The following is a 19,290-nucleotide window of genomic DNA, read 5'->3' as shown; positions in this document are numbered from 1 at the left end:
AAAGGGAGATGATAGGAGAACAGCTAGGGATGCATAGACATGGGAACGAGTAAGACGGGCGAGGCGGGCCAAGACGCGGACACGGGAAAAAACAGGAAGGCAGCGGAAAGGAAAGGGATAGATGGACATCATACCATCGAAACATAATCGTATATACCTCGGGATCGACCACAACAAGCATACAACGAACGTCGAACAGCAAACACGGAACACGAAACGACAGGAGCACTCATTCGACTCTGACACCAATGTACAACTTTACTCATCGCTCACCTCATCGTCCACCTCCGCCGTCTCCCTCCGATGCCTCATCTGAGATCCCGGCCTCTTCTCCAGCCCCTCGATCCCACCACTGCTCGGTGGTGGCTCATCACCCTCCATGATGGTTGCCTCGTCCGGCCTTCCCTTCCACTTCCCCTTGTTGGGCCCAAACGCATCGCAATCTTCGTCTTCAGAACCCCCATGCAGAGCACGCTCGAGAGCTTTCTCGCCACGTTTCTTGAGTCGGAGCGCCATGGCGGACTGTAGCGAGTCGATGTAAGACTCGTACTTGACGATCTCCGTGAGGAGGTACTGAGACTTCTTCTCCCAGTTACCGAGTGCCTTGTTAGCGTTCGCCGACCTTGCAGGGTACTATAAACGAACACCAGAACAAAAATTAGCCAGTTAGTGAATTTTAAATGCCTAACAAGAGACAAACGGCGCACCAGCTGCATCATCGGAGACCGCATCTCATTATGATTCTGCAGCTCCTCCTTCATCGACGCCACATGCTTCCTCAACGCCTCCAACTGTGCCTCTTCATCATGTGTACTCGCCACCGACGGCGGCATGGGTGGCTTCCATTCATTGATGAACGTCCTCTCCGAATACGGAGACGACCCCGCCCTGACCGTAAGCGAGCCATCCTTCCACCCAAGCCTACTCTTACTACTCCTCTGGCTATGCATGCTCACACTGTCCGCATAGTCGTCCTTGGTCTGGTGCGACTCGTTGTCGGAAATAGAGCGGCCATGAGAGAGGGGATCGCCGACGCGGTTCCAACCGTATTCCATATTGGACACGCCGCCGGTGAGAGGCTCTTTGCTCTGTCGCGCAGCCCAGTAGTTGCAGGTGGAGACCCATTCGTTGACGAGTTCTTCTGTCCCTGCTTGGAAGAAGTAGACGCCTCCGTTGGACAGGGTGAGAACCATGCAGTGCGGACGCTGTCGGTTGTACCCAGGTGGCGGCAGAGCATGGGCAAGCGAATGCGCCAACGTGACCGTGCCTACGAGGTTCGCGTTTTCCTGCACCGTCCCCATCACATCGTATCACATTAGTATGACAAACCCACGAAAATCAGGGGATGTACCCACCAGCCAATTTCCGCCTCCAACGACCTTGTGACTGCCTGACCCATGGTCACCAAACACGAACATATTCAGTTCTCCCTTCTGAATGACGACGAACACGTCCATCCAAGCCTTCGACTTTGCCCGCTTCCCAGCGGTCTCGTTGTACTGCTTCCGACAGAGCATGCCCTCCTTGGCCCATGGCGGGCCGAGCAGTGCAAGCTCCTCGTCCGTAATACTGATCGTAGTCGACTCGGAATCATGGCTCTGCCCACTCCGATCGTCGTCTTCTTGCGTCTCGCGGATGATAGTGTGAGAGAGGTTAGAAGCGAAGCCGAGGGTAGGAGCAAGGAACGCCTAGTAACAAAAAAAAAAGTCAGCTACCCATGTAACGTAGATGTAGCGTTGTTGTAACATGCCTCATGACCAGACCCAGCGTAACTCGGCGAGGGACTGACCCTTCCCTCGATGCTGCTGTTGATACTATACGGACTGACTCCGGACTGAGCCCCAAGAATCGACTGTATACCTCGTATACTCCCTCGCTTGAACGTATTGAGACGATCGTTCTGGACCCGCATGCTTCGGTTACGAAGTACAGGACCAGGATTAAGTGAAGACGTCGACGCGCGGGCCAGAGCCGTACTCCCCAGGGGTGCCAACATCGGCTGGCTCTTGATGGCGTTGTACATATCCTGTTGAAAAGATATATGACGAGGAGGGTCAGAATAATCGACCCGTAGATGAATGACGGCTGCGAGGGCAGATAAAGGAATGAAGACGAACCTTCAACAAGCTCTCCATATCATTCTCCCAATTCCGGTCATACACAACCGACGAAACGAGCGTACTCGGCGTCTTACTCTCCGTCCCGCTCCCCGTCGTAAACACCGAGACCGACGCCGTACTATCATTCGTCGTCGGGCTCGCCACCCCACTCGCACTCGCGCTCCCTCCTGCCCCACTCCCACTCCCACCCTCACCTCCACCATTAATCACAATCCCATTAATCATCGCCCCCGCGACGACATCCCTCGTCAAACTATTCCAACTAGTAACCGAATCACTCCTCTTCCTCCTCACAATCTCATTCATCCTCTCCCTCTCCCTCCCCTCCCTACTATCCCTATACGTCCCAGCCTCACTCTCCATCAAACTCGCACTCCCGCTCCCGCTCGTCACCGTCGCCGTCTGCGTTCCAGTCCCAGTCCCAGTCCCAGTCCCGCCGCCCAAACTCCCCCTCAAACTCCCCCTCAAGCTTTCGCTCCCAGCGGCACCAACAGCGCCCCGAAGACTAGCTTCGTCCGCGTCGATGAGGTCCGTGGAGGAGCCTTTGCCGGAGGAGGGTGCGAGTTGGGTTTGGATGGCGGAGAGCGTGTTGCGGACGAATTGGCCTCGGGACATGCGGGATTGGAGTTCGGCGACGTGGAGATCGGTATTGAGGAGCAGGATGGAATATGAGACGGCATGGATGACGCCTGTGTGATGAGGTGCAGTAAACTCGAGTCAATATGGGATACACGAACAAAGCAATGTTCTAATTGAAGAGAGGGACGAACCGACTGCTCCAAAGAGATTGCCAGGATTACAATCCCAGTACCTCCTCGCAAATTCTTCCAGGATCCTGTCCACTTGCTGCGTTTCTGCTCGAAGGAAAAGTTTACCGCAAAGTTTTCTACACACAGAAAGCCAAAGATCAATGACGTTAGCGAATCATGCACGCATATATCCGTCCCTCTTCGACAAAACGAAACATGTAGAGTAAGAAAAACGCACCGGAACGCCACATCAAGCCTCAATCCCGAAAAGTCAAAGTAATCTATATAATACCGCAGCGCGATCTTCTTTACCCGTCCCCTACAACCCAAAAAGAATAAACATCGTCAGTATGATCAGCTCATGTGATGAAAACCAAACGCAACCGAGAAGAGAGCGCAAGGAAAGGAAAGGGAACGTACAGCCCACCCAACCACTCCGCGATCTTCTCCCTCGCCAAAAACTCCTCATCCTCCTCCCACGCCTTGAACGCACAATCCCTCCCCTTCGCCTCCTCTCCATCCTCGCCTCCTCCTCCTCCTCCACTAACATTCCTCGTCACGACTTTCTCCGCCGCACCCTCCCCATCCTCGTCCGCACCGGTCCCATCCCCAGGACCAGGACTAGCGAGAGAGAACGAAGGCGGCGAAAGCGAAGAAGAACCCGCAAATTTGAGTTCGTTCGCCGTGCGATGATTCAGGTTCAGAGCTAAGTTCTCCGACATGCGACGCCGGAGGGGTGCGTTGAGATCTTGCTGGGAGCTTGCGCTGAGTGTCGAGCCTATAACGCCACGCCGCATCGATGCCATCCCAAGCGACATTACATCAACACCACACCACACCATGCCAAAAAATCACACGATCAGCACGACCGTTCCACCCAAAGCAAGAGGTAACGACCCGTAAATGAAATGAAGAAAATCCAAAAGCATATAAGGAATGAAGAAAAAAAAAGAGAAAAAGGAAAAACGCACCGCTCCTCCCTCCCCTCCCCTCCGAAACCAACGAAGGTTCCGAACTATTAAACGCGCTCTTGCCCGCCCCAACGCCCACCACCGCACTCATACTCCCAAACGTCCCATGTCCCGGTCTTCCTCCTCCACTGACGCCCAAATGCGTACTAGGCCCCAGCAAGACCTGCGCGGGCGAAGGTCTCGGACCCATAGGCCCTGATCCCGTCCTCCCTCTCGGGACAGAAGACCCTGTGATGACGGAGCCCGTCGAGGGTGACCTTCCCCTAAGCGAAGATGTATGGCTTAGTGAGCTATGCGAGTGGAGTGATGAAGAACGGGGTGGCGGGACGTTGACATTGATCGTCGTCGTGCCATCGGCGGTGTCAGAGGTGCTCATACTTGATTTAGGTGAGCCGGAGCCGATACTTGCGCGGGGTGAGGAGGATGCTGAGAGAGGCGTGGAGGATGAGAGGGAGGGAGTGTGAGGGTTGGGGAACGAAGATGGTGATGTAGGCGACGAATGCGACGAATATCCGCCTGCCAAGTTAACGTTGGGCGTCGATGCTTCAGAAGAGATCGTCGTCCCTGAATCGAGGGTAACGATAGGCGGATGTAACGTGAGCGGTAACGACATCGTCGTATTCTGTCTCGACTGTGGCCTCGACCTGTCCGTTGTAATGGGAGCCACCGAGGAGGACGAAGGTCGCACGTCGGTTTCGTCCGTGAACGACCTATGTGACAACGAAGGTCTCTTCTGCTGCTTCGACTGCGAATGCCCTATCCCCAGTGCTTGAGAGTGTGCATTCGGATGCAGATGCTGCTGCTGCTGCTGCTGCTGCTGCTGCTGCTGCTGTTGCTGTTTGGACTTCGGTGGTGTCTCCGGTACCTTCAGATCCAAATCCAGTCCTCCACCGCCACTCATCGCCGATACCTGAGGATCGACCAACTGCGAAAGCTGGCCCTCAAAATCCGACATGATCCCATACATCCTCGAGTCCCAGTCCTGGGACACCCTCCTATTGCCGGGTGTGATCGTGGTCGAATTGTAATAATCTTCCTTGGACTTACCCTTCGACGTCGAAGATGACGAGAAACGATGGGAGGGTGTCGATGGGGTGCTGGGTTTCGTACTCGGGTTGGGCGTCGAAGGAGTCGACTTCGATGCAGCGGAAATAGCTTTTTTGAGATCTACCTCGCTCACGCTCATGCTTCGCCGTTTCGTATGTGATGCGCGAAGCGTCTCGGTATTACTGCTATTGTGGCTGTTGTGCGTCGCACGGCCTTTGCCCTTGATCGTTTTCTCGGGCGAGCGTGATCTCGATCTATCCCGCGAGCGCGAACTGTTCCTCGAATTCGCATTGGAGTTCGTATTCGAATTGTACGACCGTCGCGTGGAACTGGCCGACCTCGAAGGTCTGTCAATCACAATCATCGACTTGTCGTCAAAGTCGAGTATCGACCCGTTCCCGACGTCTTCGTCTAGGTCATCTTCGTCCCCGATTCCGGAGCCAATTTGGATGGGAGGAAGGGGTTTGGAGGTATCGCCGGGAGACATGGTGATCGAGGGAGAGGTGGAGGAAAGGGGCGGTGAGATTGGCGTCACGGGCATAGAGGATGGGGTGGTGAAGACGTCTGCGATGGGAGAGCCGACGGGGGACATTGGGGAGGGGGAGGGGACATCGCGGGGTATCATGGGGAGTGCAGGGACGGGAGGTGCGTTGGGGTTGACGGGGAATAAGGAGGATGAGGTTTGTGACGCGTCCGTTTTCTAATGCGGGGATAGGAGGCGGTAATAACTTTGAGCGAATAACAAGCCTCGAGTTCAGGGTAGAAACTGACCGATCGTTCGCGGACGCTACCCTGACCGAGCATCTTCCCGAGGAATGCACTCGTCTTTGAGCGTACTGATGACTTCGGGTTTTGTTGCTTCATTTGGCGGAAACGTGAGAGGATAAATATACGTTCGGGACATGGTAGGAGAGCACAGAACGGAGAGAATCGACATGCCACGCACCTTGATGGAGCCACTTGCCCCCGCAGACTTTGGGCTGGCCATGAACCACTCTGAGCCTACAGGACTGTTGCCTGCAGGTATAGCTGACCTCGCAGACTTTGACCTTCCTGTAGTCGGCGTAGTCGGCGCGTCCTGGGCCGAAGACGTCGAAGAGCGCTGTCTATTCCGTGGCGAGCCGTTATTGTTGTTCTGTGCAGCGATGGAGGTCGGTAGTGGAGGCGGTGGTGGTTCGTTGCGTCTGTCCTTTGAGAAATGGCCTTGGAGGACGCCGCCGCGCTGCTTTGCTTTCCTGACGAGAGTGGCGAGATCTGGACTGGACGCTGTCCCAGGCGAACGATACATAGACCTCCGTTTAGAGTTCTGATCTCTCTCGTGTTCCTCCGCGTCGTAGAAGATGTCGTTCGAAGAGCCAGCAGAGGGCGACGAGGGCCTGCCATTCCTGTTCCGGTTCGGTGTCGGCGTTGCGGGGATCACTGTTGGGGTCGATGGTTGCACAGACATCCTGTTCTGTCCTGAACCTATGCTGATACTGGTCGTGCTCGCGTTGGGGGTATGTAAGGACTTTGACGACGTGGACAGTGCGGGACTGGGGATGGGGGTCGGGACTTCGTCCTCTATAGGTGAGATGAGGAGGGTGCCGCCGTTGTTGAGCGCGTCCTCGAAGTCCTTCTCTGTGACGTTGCGGGAGCCCCTGCGCTGTATCTTGTTCTGGCCGCCGTCTGCGCCGTTCTGGCCTGGAGGAGGACGGTACTGGGTGTCTGCCCTCAGCCCGCCACGAAATGAAGACGGAGGGAGTCGATCGCCTGTAGACGCCGAACGTCCCGCCGGCCCTGACGCGCCCTGGCGCGACCCGAACAGCGACGCCAGCTTGGATCCTCTACGTACGCCGACGTCGACAGTAGCTAGAATATATAGAGGTGTTCAGTCACGGTGAGGTCCTCGACGTCGTCCACTGCGCGCTCTCACCGTTCCGACTTAGCCTCAATCTTCTTTCGCGTGGATCACGTTCACGTTGCTACAACCATTCACGCTCTAGTGTCCAGGGGCACCGGAATCTTTTTATCGTTGCCTATCTGTCAAGTCTTCGTCTGGCCTTTGTCTCCAAGGCTTTCCCACCCTCGGTGAAACGAATGGGCCGAAACTTGAATCGAACGGTGCTAAGGGCCGTTAGCGCCCCCGGTGAGCTCATTCTCATTTAAATTTCGCGCTCCGACTCACGCCAAAAAGCCATCCCATTCATGACTTTGTTCAGATTTATCAGGAGACCAGTATTTCTGACAGTAATCTCCTCCATATCGACCGCACGCTTGGCAATGTGAACATATTGTACTAGGTAATCTGTCACCGAGCCAGCAACCATCTACTTCGCCTGCGGTAACTTGTCGCTGAATTCATGATTCAACCTGCAGGGGACATGGAGTATATGTCTCCTCCCAGCAGTCGCTCACGACGACCGATCGCACGTTCAAATGGGACTCTACTAGTCACCATGATTACGCTCAGGTTCTATGCTACTCGGTCTCAGTCAGCCTCTCGCGAATGCTGCCAAGCTCTTTGTGTCTCTTCGGAACGTTCACATATCTTTGAGCTATATACACAATCTTACTCTCGTGTCAAAGTTGGACGCCATCAACGGCCGTTCGATTGATCACCGAAAGGGTACATTTCCTGGAGTTCATCGTGGGCAAGCACGCTGACAGTCTCAATACCCCACCTCGCAGCTTCTCGTTATCACCCTCGACGTGAACGACATCAACAGCATCCAAGCTGCGTTCGTTGACGTCGAAAAGCACTTTCGGTAGCTGGACGTCGTCGTCAATAACGCCGGCTACGGCGTCACAGGAGAGATAGAAGCGACACCAGACGAGATCGCTCGTGGGCAGATGAAGACCCTATTCTGGGGCCCAGTCAGCATCACCAAACAGGTAGGACATAGCCTTCGTGCATCTGCTCCAACCACACAGGCTGCGCTCTGAACAATGCTTTCAGGCCCTGCGGATGTTCAAATCCGTCAACGCTCCTGGAAAAGGTGGCCGTGTCCTCAATATTTCCTCGGTCGGCGGCTACTCTGCCAATCCGACTCTAGCTTTCTACTCTGCCGGAAAATTCGGTGACAGACTGACATCCCCCCATCTTAAGCTTTGTTCCATCTCCAGAATTTCCGTTAATCATCCAGACCCACCATACAGCACTCGAAGCCTTCACCGAGGCCTTCACCCGCGAGATGCCCCCCTCTTGGAACATCAAGGGTATCATCATCGAACCCGGAGGGTTCTTAACCAACTGGAGAGACGGGAACGGCGTCCCATGCCCCACCGATTACCCTCCCTCCGCCCCTTCGCGCATTTTCCGCTCAATGGCAGACACACACGCCCCGATCGGCGACCTTACGAAGGCGGCCAGAGCTATGATTAGGATGGCGGGCGAGAAGGATCCGCCGATGAGGGTGCAGCTTGGGACGGACTCGTTTGGGATCGTGTGCCATCAGGCGAGGAAGACGCTTAGGGAGGCAGAGATGTGGCAGGAGGTGGCGCATGGTACGAATTTGGATGGGATAGACAGAAGTAAGGTCTTGGATGGCCTGAAGGCCGCGTTGGGTTAAGTGTCCATCTGTCCATCGGTCCTCATTTGAGGTCTGCTATGAATCGCTTCTTTCTGGTGGCTCGTTCCTTTGTACGATATTTTGCAGAGACGGAAACGGTGTCTACAGGTCAGAATCAAGATCTCAACGTGAGGTACTCTCTGATGAACTTGTCTGTGGCCCTGTCCACGGTGTGGGTGGCGCGCTACGTGAGTTCGTTAAGCGCCCTGTACGACCGGGTCCAGAGTTTTGGGCACCAAGCCTAAGTCCTTGCCTTGCCACAGTGAATAACCCCTTGCTCGTCGACATGTACGTATGGAATCGCTCGACCCGAGAGTTTCGGGTTCGGTGAGTGGGTAGCATAGTCCCTATCACTGTATCCACCGAACCGGGTGAGTTAGAGAAGTGCGACAAAACGCAGCCCCACACTAGTACTTGCCTCGTTTCAGCGAGAAGCACAATCCACAATGCATTTCCTCGGGGAAGTATCCAAATCTTAGCGGGTTGAAAAGCCTCCCATCTGACCACAACGCGAGGCAGGTTCTGCGAAGTTGCTGTCCGAAGAGGGCCTATCCTACGATAAGTATGATCGACGACGGAGAATTGACCGTGAAGAACTTGAAAGACGGAAAATGCCGATTTCTTCTTTCCTACGCCACACTGGGCTCTGGCCGTGTACGTACGCACTAGCAGTTACCCGTGCTCACGCACGAATATTGGCCATTGGACGTTGATGACCGCTTCAACTCAAATCTTAAGCCCATGGTTCCGCACAAAGCCCATGACTGTGGTCTATTCGTGACATTGATCTACCATCGTTAGAACAGGTTACAGCGGCACTGGAGTTTTGTGGCCGCACATGTTCCCAATGATTTAAAGTATCAGGAAACCCCAGTACTCAGCTTCAGTTGCTCTTATTAGGAGTAAGTATACCGAGCTACTACTTGCCTCACTGTGACAATAATGTATCGCGAGAACACAGAAACCATGTCATAGCATAAGTACTATGTGCCACCGTGCCAGTGCGGCTACCCACCGTGCCAATAACGGATGCATCAGGTCAACATGTACGTAGATTCTCTTGAATCTCGCTCCCCATTGATTGGGCCGCAGTCCATATGCCTCTGAGGTAGAGACAGAAATATCAAGAAAGAGACGAAAAGATGCCACACAGTGCCACCATTGCAGAACGACCATAAACGGCAGTTGCCATTTTTAGACCGTGAGACACTGCTCTCCCATTATATATTAGACTAGCGGGAGCCCGTGCTTCGCAGGACGAACGGACATGTTCATTGTTGTCAGAGTTGGCGAAACATCCACGGAGGTCTTGCGGGCCCTCGTCGGCGAGTGACCAACTGAACGATTGTAGCTTCAGAGTCAGAGCTCCAGCACAAGGTCCACAAAAGAACCAAGGCCTCGACACAAGCGAGCCGGAGCATCCACCATGGTGTGGCCCAGCTGTGGCTGGAACAAGGAGCCAGACGGCGATGCATGTGGCATCCCCGCCAGTGGTTCATTCTCCCCCCGAGTCCAATCACCGTTCAAGTGTTCAGCGAATGAGATGGCCCAGTTGACTATTGGAAATGGGGTCCCGTGACACTGAGCTCCTTTCTAATATTGATACGCATTTGTGGCCCCACTCGTAGATTGTTCGCAGACCCCCTCAGTCAGTTCAAACATTCACGACCGGTCCCACAACCACGTCGACAACCAAGCTCAAGCTCGCACTCGCATTGCAAAACTTCGAAACATCAAACAAAAGAGACGAAAAACTACATAGTATATACCGGTGTACTATCGACAAGAACCACCTCTAAGAGACTGACTGACTGGAGTGGGAAAAAAGCGCGTAAAGGGAGAGGACTAAGAAGAGAAAGGAAAGGTAAGTGGGAGCAAGTAGGTGGAAGCGAAAACCGTATTCAAAAAAATGCAGCAAAGTGGGATGACGAAGCGGGAATGGAGGGGAGGGACAGAGGGGTGTGACACTACTAGTTAGTGCGCAGACGCAGACGCAGACGCAGCGAAGGGAAGGAAAGGAGAAGATGGAGGGGAGGGTTGACATCATTGACTGAAGAGAAGGAGAGAGGAAGAAGAATGAGGAATGGACAGACGAGACGGAGACGGAGATGAAGAATGAAGAATGAGGAGAAAGAACAACGACATGAGGAGGAATAGTGAAAGTGGAGGGTTACAACAAAAACACAACACAGAAATAACATCGAACATCGAACAATGAACAAATAAGTAAAACACGGACCCATCCTTCCATCCATCCCATCCCATCCCGTCCCAGCCTCCTCCAAACCACGTACATCGGCCCCGTAGTCACGTCGTCAAATATATAAATGTAATCACGACGACGACCACTAGAGCAAGCGTCACTCTTCTCGTGAAATTAGCGCGAATGACGCACCAAGCTTGAATGGAAGAAAAAGAAGGAGATGGGGGATAGAGCCAAGTGCACCGAAACAAGCAAGCACGTAATCAAGCACGTAAACAAAAAAAACCAAAACCGAGATATAAGAGTGACAGAGAGAGATATATGAGATGGATAGATGAGAGAGAGAGATGAGATGAGAAACAGGTAAGAAAACACACTGAGAGTATAAAAATGAGATCAAGAGAGAGGGAGAGGAAAAGAATTGCATAACAAGAAGGCAACAGCGAGCATGTGTAACGGAGGCGTCGGGAAAAAAATATAGATAGTCTCAAGTCATCAACGCATCAACGCATCAACCTCGTACCGTCATCATCATCATCGCCATCATCAACACGATCATCCCCTCATTAAATCATAAAACCCCACCTTACGCACTCCCCTCCCCACCCCTCCCCGTCCCCGTCCCACTCGCCCTCCTCTGTCTCTTCATCGCCCCCGCATTCGCAGCCCCCATCCCGCCCATTGCACCACCGATCCCGACGCCCATCCCAGCAGGCGACGGTCCGACCCTGCTCCCAGGCGATAGCCTCGAGCCCGGCATACCCATGGGCGTATTGCTCGTCGTCGAGGACCGCGGTCTCGTCGATGACGAGGCGAGTTTCGGGAGGACGGAGCTTCCCTTGCGACCGTTAGCGGCGGAGGCGCCTGATGCGCGATTCCTATTCCATGAACCGCAGGCGAAAGGAAGAGATAGAGATACCAGAAAGCGGAGGTGCGGGGAAGAGGAAGAGGAAGAAGGGAAGAATGGGCAGACGCGAAGAGCGGAACGGGAAACGAACAACGAAGATACGATAAGTAACGCGCCAATAGCAACCTCCAGAGATAGACAGAGATAGAGTCACATACCTCTTCTTAATCACGTCCGTCTTGAGCGATAGTGGCCGGACGACACCGTGCAATTTCTGTAGATAAACGAAGAAGAGACCGTCGGTCAGTCACCCATGCCAACAAGATACCCCAAGAATAGCCGTTCCCATCCCCACGCCCACGGCGTACGCGTATACAACATCCACGCACGCACGCACGGTAAGTCCAAGGGAGCTTATCAAAGCCGAGCGCGAGCGCTTAAGCAAGCGTGCAGACGTGGAGGGCCAAGGGTGAAGGGATACGGATAGCGCTAGGCATATGCATTGGATAGCGGCGAACCAGCTGATAGATATACTATCTTACGCCTCGCATCGCCCAGGGCGAAACAAGCAGACAAGCAAATGAAACCGAAAATGAAGGACTTACATAGAACAGACCACATGCGTTGCCTATATAAGCACCAAGAACAAGTCAGGTCAGCGCCATATCCATATCTGACCACAAGGACGAGACACTTCGCACGAGGACGAAAATGCGTAATAAAAGGGGGAAAAACGCACATAAAGGCTGCCCCTCCGGATCCCTCCTCCAAAGCGGCGTATTCGTCGTCTGACAATTCGTACACACCGTCGGACTCTGCTCCCCATCCTCACCCCCGCCACCCCCCTCACCATTCATCCTCGCCCCCAAATCCGGCGTACTCGTCGAACTCCGCAAATGCGCCTCTCCTCCCGCCCCACCATTCTTCTTCCTCCCCGTACCTTCACCCCCAGCCGCCTTAACCCTCTTACTCGACGCGATCTTCCTCCCTCCCCTACCCGTCCCCGTGCCCTGAGACTGCACCGTAACCACCGAACTCGGCAACTCGCCCGCTCCACCCGCAGACGGCGGCGAACTCGCATTCGAATTCGACAACCCCTGAGGATCCGGACTTCCCGCCCCGCTACTCCCATTCCCATTCCCACCTCCTCCTCCATTCCCACCACCGCCATACCCAAACGGCCCGCCATTGCCCCATCCGTCGCTCGAAGGGCTAGGATGCAAACTGACCGAAAACGGATGATCGTTGTCTCCTCCTCCTCCTCCGGAAAGTATCTGCGTCGGATCGACATGCGTATACGGATGTCCGTACTGTCCGCTATGCGAATGCGAGTGCCCATGATGACTATTATTGTGTGATTGGGAATGGGAATGGCCATGATTCTGCGAGTGATGTTGCTGTTGATGATGCGAGGAGGACGTGGGCGAGGAAAGATCGAGGGGGTACATCAACCCTCCCAGTCCCATCAACGACGAATAATCCAACCCTCCCCCTCCTCCTCCGCTCCCACCATTCCCCAAGTCATCCACCCCCGCGAGACTCGCCGCGCTCAGATGCGCATACCCCTCCGCCATAACGACCGACGCCGCCGCCGCCGCAGCCGACAACCTCTCGTTCCCTCCCCCATTCCCGCTTCCGAGGCCATTCAAACCGGAGAGCGATAAGGACCCCGGAGAAGACGGATGATGAGAATGATGATGGTGATGATGATGGTGCGACGAAGGTGAGAACCCATTATTATTCGAAGATCCCTGTCCGTGACCTCCATGCATCGACGACTCGCGATAAGACCCTCCGATCCCTCGTCCGTGTCCCCCATGCCCATGCCCATCATCCGAATGATGCGACTGCAGTACCGACGAGAAATCCGGCAAACTCGCCGGCCCTCCCATATCGAAGAAGCCCCCATACGCATTCGCGCTCGCGCTCGACGGGAACGAAAAGTTGAACGCCGAGCTCGCGAACGGACTCGAGCGACTGCCCCCTCCTCCCCCATTATGCGACGACACCGACTGCGGCGAGGCGGCGTTATTGTTGTTGTGGTGACCGTTCGAAAATCTGGCAGCCAACTCTGACGAGTCGACGACAGGACTCGCCACGACGCTCGGAGGATCGCCACGTAACATGCTCTCCGCATGCGGTGCGTCCGCCCTCCTCTTCGTCCCGATAAGACTTCCCGACGCAAGGTTATCCGGTGGCAGCGGTTTCCCGTTCACCTGATGCCTGCCCGCTATCTGACTGAGAATTCCCTCCTTCGTCACCGTATGGTCGAAGCTCGTCTTCCTCACCCGACGAGGGAAGGCGGCCGACGTTTGCTGTGGCAAGTGTTGTTCGGTATCGGTGATGATAGGAGGTATCCTAGAGAGCGAGTGCAAGCCGAAAGAAGGGAGCGAGGACGGGTGGTGAGTAGGGCTATTAAACGCCGTGAGGGAGTGGTGCAGATAGGGGTCGTTGTCGCGCTGATGGTGATGGTGTTGATGATGCTGTTGGCTATTCTGATGATGCTCAAGCGAGCCAACGTTATGGTCGTCCTCGTCTTCGAAAACGGCGGAGAGCGAGAACGGGTTGGGCATGGACGACGACGAAGGGCTGTGGCCAGCACCACCTCCCCGCGCTGCAGAAGCAGCAGCAGCAGACGCGGACGCAGACACCCCGTTGGACGATATGGGAATGCTCGAGGAAGAAGCCGAGGCAGAGGAAGATAAACCCCCCAGGCCGGCGCCACCCACCCCAGCCCCGCCGAAGGAGGACGACCCTGGGTGCTGGTGGTTCTGATTGGCCTGACCCTCGGACTTGCGACGGTGATCGCCCGGGTTCGGTTCCGTCAGATTGTGCATCGACGGGAAATTGAACCGGTGGTCCTCTCCGCCTGCAGCAAGCGAGAGCGAGAGCGCGTCGGAAGAGCCGAAATCGAACATCGGGGCGGAGGAGGACGAGGGCGGAGGCGGTCGTGATCGCGAGCGACTGGTCGCTCTCCAGTCCATGGGCACGCGAGAGCGCGAGCGGCTCATGGCCCTCCAGTCCATAGGCACGACATCACTGGAAAGATAAGGCGCAATGCGGAAAACACATGAGTACACACTTATCGCAAAAGTTCGTATAAAGAGAGAAACGCAAAAGGATGACGCCACTCACTCATCGTCTTCCGTGCCGTCCTGGTTCTTCCCATCAAAACCAACGACGCTCACTTTCTTCTTCTCCGTCCTCCTCCCTCTTCCTCCTCTCTCTTCCTCTTCCTCCTCCTCCTGCTCTCCCGTTTGCTTATCCGCGCTGCCGCTCGCGGCCGCGCCTTCGTCTCCGTCGCCAGCACCCTGCACCTCCGCCGCCGCCACCTCGGCCTTCACCGGCGTGATCGACTCGCCCCCGCCCCGCTCCTCGCTACTCGCTTCCCCACCTACACCACCCGCCTCCGCCCTCGCCTCGTCCTCCTTCTTCTTCTTCAACGCGAGCGCCATCATCCGCCACGTCAAATTCTCCATCCTCTGCGCATGCGGCAGATTCGCCTTTGTCCGCGCGTACATCTTCCACACCTGCGTCGCCAACGGATCCTCCTTCGCCATCTGATCCGGATCCGTCATCCCGTCCACGGGCGAGAGCGCGCTCGACTTGAGTTCCGGAGAACCACCGCCAGAGACGATAGGAGACGGAAAGGCGGAGGTCGCGGCGGTGGTATCGGTGTGTAGTCGTTTCAGGTTCGTGTTGTTATTGTGGATGCGGTGATTATGGTTAGTGTTGTTGTGATGGCCGTTGTTGCCGTTGCCGTTATTGTTGCCGTGGACGGAGTGAGAGCTCGGCGAGTTCATGAACAGATTGTCCGTGAACATCTCGCTGAGCAGAGACGAGCTCGCGTCGCCGCTCCCGCCGATGGGCGACGCGGCGCCACTGAACGAGGCGCTCGTGGACGACGGGAGACCGCTCGATCCCCCTCCTAGGACCGAGGCGGCATCTCCACTTCCGGATCTGTGGGCGTTGTGGTGCGAATGGTGGCGTAGGAGGCTAGCGTTGTACGAGTTGTAGGAATCGGGGGTGTTGGTGGACGTGCCGGGCGAATTGGGGGACATCCAGAGGGAAGGGGGCACGCCGACGTTGGAGCGTTCGCCGGGGAAGTTGAAGTCGTAGTTGTATTCGTACGGAGAGGTGGGCGTGAACGGGTTCGTTGGTGGCAGGGAATACGATGCTCCCGAGCCTGTTAATTAGTACGGATTACGTTAGTTAGTTCAATACAACCTGCGTGACTCGAAACAAAGCGTTACCTGATGAAGTATGGCGAGAGTGACCTCCGGAGGTAGGCGACTTGCCCTCGACGAGCGGGTTTCCTCTCGAAGCGGGACCATGGGACATTATAGGCGTAAAGCCGAGCGAATGCGACTTTGCCTTGGAAGACTGCTGTGCGGACGATCGTTTCGAATACGACGGACCGACAGGAGGCTGCTGACCGGGATACACGCCCGGAAGCGACTGCCTATGCCCCCTGCTGCTGCCGTCGCGCACCCTGCTGGACTGCGAGGGATTGAAGCGTGCGTTAGACGCTGTGGCGGAGCTGGGTGGCACGGAATTGAGCGGGTTAATTATGCCGTTAGCTGCGAGCTGGGCGAACATTGCTGGATTGAGCGGAGCGGAGAAGATGTTGGCCCAGTCGTTGTTGTTGCTGCTGCTGTTGGGAAACATGGGAGACTGGTTGCCGCTGCTGAGGAGATCAGGGGAGGGCGGGCCCTGGCGAGGGGTAAACGAGAAGGGGTTCGACTGATCGGAGCTGGAGAGGCTGAGGGGTTGAATCCAGGGCGAGTGTTGGGACGAGGGCGAGAGGGAGGAGGAGGGGATCGGGCTTTGGTCTGAGGGGGTTGTTGATGGGAGATGGTTGGAGAGCGCAGAGGTGTTTACGGTCGGGCGGGAGGTGGTCGGGGACCAGGGGGAGTCGTCTGCGAGGCCCTTCGGGGGCTGGGGAGCGGATGAGATTTCCATCATAGGCGTCGAGCGATGGCCGCCGTTGTGGTCGCGAGAGGAGAGAGATGGATGGAGAGCAGCTGAGAGAACGGTCCGTCCACGAGGGGCGTAAGACGCTGCTAAATCACTACCGATCCGGCAATGCGCAATGCTCTCTGCTCCGTCCTGGTCTTTCGCCGCTAATGAAAGAGAAAAAAAGAGTAAAGCGGCTGAGGGTGCTCAGACTAGGAGAAGTGGAGAGAGGGATATGGAGCTAGCAGAGGAGGCGAGAGGGGGCTGTCGGACGCTCTGCTTGAGGGCTTCAAGAGCGACCAGCGCAAAGCGGCGGCCCGTTCCGACGCGCTGGTTCCTGGCCTCAACCGAATGGTTATTCCTCCTTCATCCATTTATCCACAACACCCTCCAATCCGCCCTCCAAGCCCTCTTTCCTCTCCTTCATTTGCGTAAATTGCCTCTATTACTTCGCTCGCACAGTGCTCTGCTAGCCCCCGCGCATCAAGCTCGCGAATACCCACAGCGGAAGTCCCACCACAGTCCCCCCTCTCACGCCCTCGCGCTAACTCGCCGCTAGCCTCGGACTGGAACCTAGCATGGGGCCGAGCATATTTGCAATAAAAAAGAACGCAGCGGTGCCAGGAGTCCCGATCATCTTTTTTCTCTCGCTCTCGCTCTCAGATCTCGCTTCCTTCCTTCCTTAGATCGGATCATGCATTCCCACGCTTATACATCCACGCAAACAAACCGAATATGTCCACCCGTCCATGATCACTCCATCAAATGGCTCTGCCATCCAATCATCCCGCTCTGTTCTCCGGGCTCGGGCTCTATACTTTACCGTACGCACTGCTCTCCACGTATTTTATCGAAGACGAAGACGCCTCCAAATCCATACTGCAGCACATACATACCTCGCAACCTCGTTATATCAATCATCCACCACTAGGCGTTCAAAGCGCGCGTCCATTCATAGCACAGTCCCCTTTCGAACTCCAGGCAACGCCAAACAAAAACAAAAAACAAAAAGGCACGATCCCATTCCATCCGCGAGAATCGAAGCTTTTTCGCCCCCCTTCCCTTCCCCTTCCCGTCCCCCTTTCCCCTCACCATCGCCTCGAAACCGCGTCCAGATCTCGACAGGCCGGCCTGAATTCGAACAGCTGAACCTCCGGAAGCGTAAAGTTACTCGGTGATCATGACGCCGGCGCAGTCTAGTCTCCCCTTAGACTCAGAGTGCTTTTTTTCTCTCTTTCCACCTTTTGTGCTCCGCTGCCGCTGAGTACATACTACAAAAAATTTGCTCCCGCCCGCGCACGTCGCGCATGCGTCTTTTTTTTTTTCATCACTTCTTGTCAAAACCATACGCATACGCACGTCTGGCCGATGACAATAACATGTGAAAACGCCGCGTAACGAGCGGGTGTGTCTGTCGAGCTTGGGCGATCGGGAGCTGTATGTCTGTCTGTCTGTCTGTCTCCCGCCTGTCGGGCACATGTACAGTCTCGGTCGGTCGTATGTCGTATGTTTCTTCATTTTCTTTCCTTACTTTATGTTTTCCTCTTTGGGTCGTTGTGCAGTGAGAGGTGCACAGTCCGTCGTCCGATGTTCCATTTCTTCGATGCGTACGTATACACTACGGGCCATGCGTGCGCTTTGAATACATCGCGGTCGAAGCTCTTTGACTTGCTTTCTGACGTCGCGCGCGCCTCGTCCGAGTCGTTCCATTCCTACGATGCGTACGTATGCTACGGTCCATGTGCATCCGCTTTGAATGCTTCGCAGCTGAAGCTTGAAGTAAATACGCACACCCTACTGTGTCGCGTCTCGCTCGGTCAAGTCAGGACAGGACTTGTCTCGTCTCGCGTCTCATGTCCTATGTTTTTCTCCCTTTTATATTGTCGTTGACCGGTGACTTTCTAGTGACAAGCATGTGCTGCTGTACATCTTCTGAATCCTGTCTCTCGCTCTCCATCCACAGTCCTTGCTGCTGTCTGCATTCCGTGTCCTCTCGACGCCCAGCCCGCGATCAATCATCGACATCCTCGCCACTCAACTCAACAAAGCGACGACGCGGACGTAGCGTTCTCGTCCTCGTTGATCGCTGACAATTAGTTTGACGTATGCTTCCGTCCACTGACGACGAAACCGGACCCCCATTATGCATTGTAAATCGTCCTAATGTGGGAATGTGGCTCGATTGCCCCTATCCGTCCGTCCGCGCCCGAATCCGGATCGTCCGTGTTTCTTTCATCTTTCATAATTCAAAGCCACTTGGTCACAATATTTGTCTGTGGTGTGCACTGTGCAGTGGTGTGGGCATCTCGTGCGCGTGATGACTTGCTGTACATGTCTTGCGAGCCGGCGGTAACGGGTGGAGCGCGCGAGTCACCTGGACTGTCCAGGATAGGAGATCACTTAGGAGGAGGAGGAGGAGGAGGAGAAAGTAGAGGATTCAGATCGAGGAGAAATTTATAATGCGTCGTCGTGTTTCGAATCTGTCCGACTCCGATGGTGCGTGAGTCCGAGGCCGGGCGGATGCAGTTGATCGAGGTGACAATAATATTGATGAAGGAGGCTAAACTCGTGATATTTGGTCATTTAATCGTCTTTAGTGGTCCGGTATGTTTGTATGTTCTTACGCCTCTAACCATCGTCTTCAACTAGAACTGAGCGCCTTTCCCTTCATAACGTTACAGGACCCCAACATCCTCGAACCCTCCATGGAATCCTTTCCCCAATCCCCATCCCCATCGATACTTGATTAAACTAACGCCTTGCACTGGCACTTGACGAAACTTCTGCATCAGAACGTCAGGTTTTTTCTCGACATTCTCGACATTTCTCCGTTGCTACAGTGAGTCTGA

At 55.1% G+C, this 19,290-nt stretch overlaps 3 protein-coding genes across 3 annotated transcripts; 1 reads left to right on the top strand and 2 right to left on the bottom strand.

Annotated features, from left to right (window-relative positions):
• Positions 1–258: 258 nt before the first annotated feature.
• On the bottom strand, positions 259–6,334 carry STEHIDRAFT_134827 (uncharacterized protein; the record flags this gene model as incomplete). Its single annotated transcript, XM_007309800.1, has 11 exons — positions 259–633; positions 708–1,286; positions 1,356–1,688; positions 1,751–2,026; positions 2,118–2,809; positions 2,891–3,006; positions 3,108–3,188; positions 3,290–3,647; positions 3,841–5,587; positions 5,659–5,745; positions 5,834–6,334. The coding sequence occupies 11 exons, from the start codon at positions 6,332–6,334 to the stop codon at positions 259–261; spliced, it is 5,145 nt and encodes a 1,714-aa protein (XP_007309862.1).
• A 988-nt stretch (positions 6,335–7,322) lies between these two features.
• On the top strand, positions 7,323–8,435 carry STEHIDRAFT_162189 (NAD-P-binding protein; the record flags this gene model as incomplete). Its single annotated transcript, XM_007309799.1, has 6 exons — positions 7,323–7,357; positions 7,453–7,492; positions 7,555–7,575; positions 7,636–7,758; positions 7,823–7,943; positions 8,023–8,435. The coding sequence occupies 6 exons, from the start codon at positions 7,323–7,325 to the stop codon at positions 8,433–8,435; spliced, it is 753 nt and encodes a 250-aa protein (XP_007309861.1).
• Positions 8,436–10,265: 1,830 nt separating this feature from the next.
• Positions 10,266–18,151, bottom strand: STEHIDRAFT_142426 (uncharacterized protein; the record flags this gene model as incomplete). The annotated part of the gene is made up of 11 exons (XM_007309798.1): positions 10,266–11,516; positions 11,704–11,759; positions 12,091–12,113; positions 12,225–14,524; positions 14,621–15,671; positions 15,739–16,608; positions 16,902–17,014; positions 17,274–17,320; positions 17,534–17,586; positions 17,801–17,907; positions 17,973–18,151. The coding sequence occupies 11 exons, from the start codon at positions 18,149–18,151 to the stop codon at positions 11,225–11,227; spliced, it is 5,091 nt and encodes a 1,696-aa protein (XP_007309860.1). The 3' UTR covers positions 10,266–11,224.
• Positions 18,152–19,290: the final 1,139 nt, after the last annotated feature.

The sequence above is a fragment of the Stereum hirsutum genome (genome assembly GCF_000264905.1).
Source record: "Stereum hirsutum FP-91666 SS1 unplaced genomic scaffold STEHIscaffold_18, whole genome shotgun sequence".
Lineage (NCBI taxonomy): Eukaryota > Fungi > Basidiomycota > Agaricomycetes > Russulales > Stereaceae > Stereum > Stereum hirsutum.
Note: the sequence above shows the minus strand (reverse complement) of the source record. Positions and strands in the feature narration are given on the sequence as shown.